This window comes from Mesocricetus auratus, unplaced genomic scaffold (assembly GCF_017639785.1).
Source record: "Mesocricetus auratus isolate SY011 unplaced genomic scaffold, BCM_Maur_2.0 Super-Scaffold_100676, whole genome shotgun sequence".
Lineage (NCBI taxonomy): Eukaryota > Metazoa > Chordata > Mammalia > Rodentia > Cricetidae > Mesocricetus > Mesocricetus auratus.
The window spans coordinates 55,856,341-55,863,913 of NW_024429266.1; the positions used below are offsets into that span (position 1 = coordinate 55,856,341).

Genomic DNA, 7,573 nt, shown 5'->3' on the forward strand with positions numbered 1-7,573 from the left:
AACAATTAGTCCGAGGCCAGTGAGACTCTCAAAATACAGTAACGGACAACAAACAAACCAGTGACAAAGCCAAAACAAAGCAAAGCTTCCAGGGGCACCCTGACACCACTGCACTAGCTTTTCTGTCCCCATGACTTAAAGTTGCAAGGTCAGATGACCTATCTGTTTTGTTTTGGTTTTCCAGATAAAGTTTCTCTGTGTTGCTATCCTGTACCTCACTCTGTAGATTGGCTGTCGTCAACTCAGAGATCCCCTTGTTTTTTGCTTCCCCAGTGCTGGGAGTAAAGGGGTGTGCTACTGCTTCCTGGGTACTAGAGTTACAAGTGTAAACTATCATACCAGGCTCAGAGGTCATATCTTTAAAAAAAATTTTATTTATCTATTTGTGCGTGTGTAGAACACAGAACAACTGTGTGGGTGGGGGTGGGTGGGAGGGGTAGTAAAAATAAACCTACTAGATAATTGAATTTTAAAAAAATCCGTGCTGCCCAAGAGCAGGTATATTTATTTAGTTTTTCTGTTTTCGCTCTCTTTCCCTCTCTTTCTTTCTTCTCTTTCTCCTGTTTCTTGGACTTTTGAGACAGGGTCCCGTCCATGCCCTCGAACTTAGAGATTTGCCTGCCTCTGCCTTCCGAGGCGTGTGTGGCAACTGATTTTTAAGTACATTTATATCAACTTTGGACGACTTATTCATTATACATACTTTGGTTAAAAACAAGTTTCTTGCGTATCTCCTGTGATTTTACAGCAAAACGAAACTTTCGCGAAGAGCAATTTTCCGAGAGGCTCCCAGGTTCAAAGAAAGAAAGTCACGTCCCCGCGCCTCCGTAGCACGTGACCGTATGACTCAAGAAGCCATCTTAAGGCTCGCCTCATAGAGGAAACTACAACTCCCAGAATGCCTGCGCTTTGCGTCGTGCTGGCACTTTTACTGGCCCAGCCTTAGAGCCCAGTCTGTAGCCGGGCGCCATCTTTGACGCTGGCAGGCTTGGATTTCTGCTTGTTCTGCTGCTGTGAGGACGGCGGGCGACCGCGGCTAAGGAAAGAGAAAGACGTGGCAGCACGCGGGAGTCGGAGACTGTGTCATCGGTTCGGTAAAGTTTCTGTTCTCTGGTAACTAGACCCGTTTTTTGATTCCCGGGTGACTTGGGGCCTGGAGGGAGGGAGAGGGCGAGGGGAGTGGCAGCGGCCTCCCCTCGCCCGAGTTTCGGCCTAGCCCGGGAAGTCCGAGCCGGGCCCTTCAGCGCGGCAGCTACCGGGACTCCCGCCCACGGTCCTGGTCTGCCGAGCTCCTAGCCAGACTGCAGCTCACTTTCCCTCCCTCCCAGCCCCCACCCGCTCTGCCCCACCCCCACAGCGCTTGCTCCCTTACCAACCTCTTCCCTTCCCCCCACATCCGGTGTTCCCGAACCGGGATTCCGGGGTAGCCCCCGAAGAGCGACTGTTTCGGACCCCCGGAGGAGGAACCGACACCAGGTTGCTTTTTTTCCCCTCAGAATCGGTCTCTTTAGTTAGCCGACCCTCCCTCCCTAAACCAGAAGGAGTACCTGGACTCTCGTTCCTCTAGCGTCCTACTACTTTGGAGATTTTTCTCATATTCCGCATACATAGTGGAGTTGTGGTGTCCAATACCCAGTCCCCACCCTGATTGCTCTCCCACCCCAATCCTCGTCATCGAAGCCAAGAGCTTCCTGTAGGATTGGTTCTTGTAGGATTGGTGAGACCGGAATGACGAACACCCCTTAGACGCCCCTAATCGGTGCGGATCCCTATGGGGAAGGCTCCTTTTGTTGACATCTACCAGGCTTTGGTTCTGAACCCTGAGAAGGCAGCTGTGGAGCTAGTGATAGCCATGCTCTCGTAGGGTAAACGTGTTGGTATTGGGGGAAGGGGAGGGAATCCACGGAAAAGGAATGGAAGTGGTTTAAAGCTCATTTCAGTTTTGTTGCTCTTAGAATGTCAACTTGTGAGTTATTAACAGGCTGGAACGTTTTGCTTCAGCCTGAAAATATGAACTCTTGATAGAAACCGTAAATGAAAAATAGAGCTTGTTACCTTGTTTTAAAATTTTATTTCCAGATAATTTTTTTTTTCAGCCACCTACATTTTTCAAAATGTCAGAACAGGAAGGGCACAACTAGTTTACTGCTTATGACCAGTATGTGGAATCTTGATTTAGCTTTCCAGAATTGACTTTTTGGGTTGTATTGGCCAATCACAGTCCTATCAGATGTCGGTTGAATGATGCGCTGTGTTTAAGTGAAATTTCCTGAAAATCATCCCAAAATTAAGGGAAAATCAATGTTGTTGTCACGTGGATTCATTAAAAGTACGTATTTTTTAAGAACTGAAGGCGTTTTTAGCCGACGACGTTCTTGATACAGCAGCATTAATATGAACCTTCAGTTGGAAGACTTGACCTTTAGCTGCTCCAGATTCCATGACTGTGGGAAAATGGACCTCAATTCTTTTTTCTATAACATGAGGACTCTGGACTATTTGAATTCATAAAGTTAAAAGGACTCCTAAAGCCCTGTAGGACAGCCTTTGGAATGTTCTCCATTGCTGTCATTTTTCCTCCAAAAATAACCTGGCTTGGAAGTCATTGGTTGAAAGGGAACTTGACTCCCCATAGAAACTGGAGGAAAGGTAATACAAGTGAGGAGGGACAGCTGTGTTTCTGCCGGAGTAGGGAACCCACCAAAAGGTTTTGGTACGGATTTTGGAGACATAAAGAGAATGAGTGTATGTACTCTAAATGTACCAGTTTCCTCGATTTCTCCTGGCAGAAGATGCAGTACTTTTAGTGATGCTGGGATTCTGGAATGTGTTTCCATTAATTCAAATACAGAAGAAGATGATGCGGTAGAGGGAAAGATGGTGGCAGAAGGAGTGAATAAAGAGACAAAAGTGCCTACTAAAAAGAAAAGAAAGAAGGGTTTGCGGATTAAGGGGAAAAGGCGCCGAAAAAAATTGATTCTTGCCAAAAAATTTAGTAAAGATTTGGGGTCCGGAAGACCTGTTGCAGATGCCTCTGCCTTGTTAGCTTCCAACGCCCCTGAGCAAGATGAAGAAAGTCTTTTTGAGAGCAATATAGAAAAGCAAATTTATCTACCTAGTACCAGAGCCAAGACCTCCATTGTATGGCACTTCTTTCATGTTGACCCGCAATATACCTGGAGAGCTATTTGTAACCTGTGTGAAAAAAGTGTCAGCAGGGGTAAGCCAGGCAGCCATCTTGGTACATCTACTCTTCAACGACATCTGCAGGCAAGGCATTCTCCTCACTGGACCAGAGCCAACAAGTTTGGAGTCACTAATGGGGATGAGGACTTTACCTTGGATTTATCTTTATCTCCTTCTTCTCCTGGAAGCAATGGAAGCTTTGAGTATATTCCTACTGATTCACTAGATGAAAACAGAATGGGTAAGAAACGTGATAAATCAGCATCCGATGCCCTGAGGGCAAAAAGGGGAAGATTTCTCATCAAAAGCAACATTGTCAAGCATGCCTTAATTCCTGGAACTAGAGCCAAGACATCTGCAGTTTGGAATTTTTTTTATACTGATCCTCAGCACATCTCAAGAGCTGTGTGTAACATTTGTAAAAGAAGTGTGAGCCGGGGTAGGCCAGGTTCCCACTTAGGAACATCAACACTTCAACGACACCTTCAGGCCACACATCCCATCCATTGGGCTGTTGCCAACAAAGACAATGGTGCTATTGGAAATGGATTAGATGAGACTGAGACTGAGAGCAGTGATCTCTTGACTGACACTTTACATGGAGAGAAGTCGTCAGGCAGCCAGGACTTAACAGCTGAGGACCTTAGTGACTCTGATACTGATGAACCTCCTATTTTAGAGGTTGAAAATAGATCTGAGAGTCCTGTTCCTGTTCCACAGCAAGATAACCTAGTGCATGCACAAGAGAGAGAAGCAACACCACATTGTGAAGATGCAGCCTCAAGTAAAATAAGCCAGGCAGTTATTCAGATGATTGTGGAAGATATGCACCCTTACAACTATTTCTCAACTCCAGCTTTTCAGAGGTTTCTACGGATTGTTGCTCCTGACTATAGATTGCCATCAGAGACTTACTTTTTCACCAAAGCCGTACCTCAGTTATATGATTCTGTTAGAGAAAAAATTTTCTTAACTTTAGAGAATGTCCAAAGCCAAAAGATCCACCTGACTGTTGACATATGGACCCATGACCCTTCCACTGACTATTTCATTGTGACTGTACATTGGGTCTCTTTGGAAACTGCATCTTCCCCCAGTAATGGTGGGACACCCAACTTTAGAAAGTGGGCAGTACTTTGTGTTACAGGTTTAGCCAAAGACTGTTTGATAACTAACATTTTGCAAGAATTAAATGACCAGATTGGTCTGTGGCTTTCTCCTAATTTCCTTATCCCTAGCTTTATTGTATCTGACAATTCCTCTAATGTGGTACATGCAATCAAAGGTGGTGGTTTTACCCATGTGCCATGTTTCCTGCATTGCTTAAATATAGTGATTCAGGACTTCTTCTGTGAGCACAAAAGTATTGAGAATATGTTAGTGGCTGCTAGAAAAACCTGTCATCATTTTAGCCATTCAGTCAAAGCCCGCCAGATACTACAAGAGTTCCAAAATGATCATCAGCTTCCGTGGAAGGATCTGAAGCAGGATGAAACTGGCCACTGGATTTCTACCTTTTATATGTTAAGATGGCTTTTAGAGCATTGCTACTCTGTTCACCATAGTCTGGGAAGAGCCAGTGGAGTTGTGCTTACCTCCCTTCAATGGACTCTAATGACTTATGTTTGTGATATTCTTAAGCCATTTGAGGAGGCCACCCAGAAAGTGAGTGTAAAGACCACGGGATTGAATCAGGTGCTACCCCTAATCCATCATCTCCTCTTTTCCCTGCAGAGACTCAGAGACGATTTTCAAGTCAGAGGTATTACTCAGGCCCTCAATCTGGTGGACAGTTTATCTTTGAAACTTGAAACTGATGCCCTACTAAGTGCCATGCTCAAATCCAAGCATTGTATCTTGGCTACTTTGTTAGATCCTTGTTTTAAGAACAGTTTGGAAGACTTTTTTCCTGAAGGTGCTGATTTAGAAACTTATAAACAAATCCTTGCAGAAGAGGTTTGTAATTATATGGAATCTTCGCCGGGGGCCTGCCAAATTGCGACCTCGGAAGCACCTGGTCCTTTAGTTAGATTAGGAACTGATTCATTTACTTCTATAAAAGAAGGCACCTCCAATTCAGGCTCTATGGATAGCTCAGCCGCAGACAGTGTTGCTATTGGAAGCAAAAGCTTCCTGTTTCCCTCTGCTGTAGCAGTAGTAGATGAGTACTTCAAAGAGAAGTATTCAGAGCTTTCAGGAGGTGATGACCCTTTGGTTTATTGGCAGAGGAAGGTGAGCATATGGCCAGCTTTGACCCAAGTTGCCATTCAGTATCTAAGTTGCCCCATGTGTAGTTGGCAATCTGAGTGCATGTTTACCACAAACAGCCGCTTTCATCCAAAGCAGATCATGAACATGGACTTTGATAATATAGAACAGCTGATATTTCTGAAAATGAACTTGGAGAATGTGAACTATGACTATTCTACATTGATTCTGAGCTGGGACCCTGAAAATAAGGCTGTTCAGAACAATGAAAAAGAAATATTACCTTAATTTCTTTTTCCTTTTTCTACTTAAAATGGGCAGCTTTTGCTATATTACTATATCTTATTGCTATTGTTATTATATGTAGTCGTACTATTTATTCTTTAAAAAAAAATAGCTGGGTGTGGTCACAGGTGCCTATAGTCCTGGCTATTTGAGATGGTGAGGCTGGATTATAATATAACTTCAGCACATGAGTTTGAGACCAGCCGGGGCAACAATATTAAGATCCTGTCTTACAAAAATGCAAAACCTGGGGAAATCCAAAAGTACAAAAAGACTGAAAACTCCGCAGAGGCAATACGGTGATGATAAAATGAAGGTTAACTTTGAAGATTTCACAGTTGTAACTCAGTGTAGCTAACTTCTAAGTGTCATGTGTATCAATTGAGAGAGAAAAAGAGTGTTAATGAGAAAATACAGTGCAGCTTTGAAGGGCTTAGGTATTTCTGGTTGGTAGATTGAACTAGTCATTGATTTGAGTAAAAATATCTTCCATCATGGAAGGTTTGATTATTCTGAAATCAGTGATTCAGGATTTCTGTGAGCACAAACGCCTTTAGAATGTGTTAGTGACTGCACTAACATTTCTTTCCCTTCCCTATTTTTTAATTTCTTTAAAACCCCTGACATGGCTTAACAGAATGAAAACCCAAAAATTGTTTCATATTTGAAAATCATAATTACCTCATACTGGTTTGTTTATAATGTCAAATTACTGGGAATGATAAAATATAAAATTTAGGATTAGGCCTGTATAAAAGGGGAACATTACAAAACAATTAGAAAAAATGACTTTTAGTCTTTTATAATGTAGTAGACAAATAAGGATTATATAGGTGCCTTTGTATGACCTATTAGTAAAAAACATTAAATGTAGAATCAAAAACTATTAGAATGCAAACCTCATGAACATGGCAAACCCAGTATGAGTCTCCCCGAGAATATTTCTATAGTTTGCTCATTTCTTTAAAAGGGTACTTTATGGTCCATGGTATTCCTAACTTTGGAGTTTGGGCCACTGTATTAACTGAAATAAGCAGTTACATTTTACTGGATTAGGCATCGTTGTTTGAAATGAGTGAAGTGATCTCAATGGCCCTTCAGGGTCCTTTCCACTCTGATACTCTTTCTTTGAGTGAGAGGCCAGAAAATGATCACTTTTATTAAGTCTATTAGACGTTTCAGACTGAATAACTAATGTAAGATCCCAATTTTTCCTTTTTTTCATTTTAGATTTGGGGATATTCCCTGCCCAAAATATTCCTGGAAAATTGACTAGTATTAAGTGTGAGTAAAAGGTGTCCACTTTTTTTTTAAAGTCTTAATTTTAGTTTTGTCTTGGATAGTGTTTGGCAAGATTTAGCTTAGAAAGTATGTAGTATTTATTACATAAGAATCAAAATGACTTTATTACTGGGCTGGTTTTGAAACTCATTTCTGTGTATCAAAATAACTTTTAAAAAAATTTTTAAATTCTTAAATGGTAAATGTACCATTTGTTGTGAAGTGAAATTTCATCTACCCCCAAATTTACCCCTTTATCAACTGGAGGGAAGTCTTTAGCTATAACCATCAATAGTAAAGAATTTGGAACTAGTGTATCAACAAGCCTTTGCAGGGCCAGCATTGAATGCCATGCCAATGATGCTTGTGTTGATATAAAGGAGGAAAAATAGCTTCCTTTAGTGTCTCTGTGTTTCGCCCAAGCTGGTTTGGAATGGCTATCATGCTGCTCTGCCTTCTTCAGCTCGCTGCCCCACTCTGTAGTTACTCTGTAACTATACGCTTCTACCTTTTTTGGTTAAACACTCCCTGATAATGATTGTTATACAGACCATAAACATTGACATATATATCAGTGTATCCATATATATGAATTTCTTTTCATCTTGATTTT

General features: G+C 42.0%; 1 protein-coding gene across 1 annotated transcript; it reads left to right on the top strand.

The window, feature by feature from the left end:
- Positions 1-1,107: 1,107 nt before the first annotated feature.
- Zbed6 (zinc finger BED-type containing 6) lies at positions 1,108-6,912 on the top strand. Its single transcript, XM_005073364.4, has one exon. The coding sequence runs from the start codon at positions 2,740-2,742 to the stop codon at positions 5,680-5,682; it is 2,943 nt and encodes a 980-aa protein (XP_005073421.1). The 5' UTR covers positions 1,108-2,739; the 3' UTR covers positions 5,683-6,912.
- The last annotated feature ends 661 nt before the right edge of the window (positions 6,913-7,573 follow it).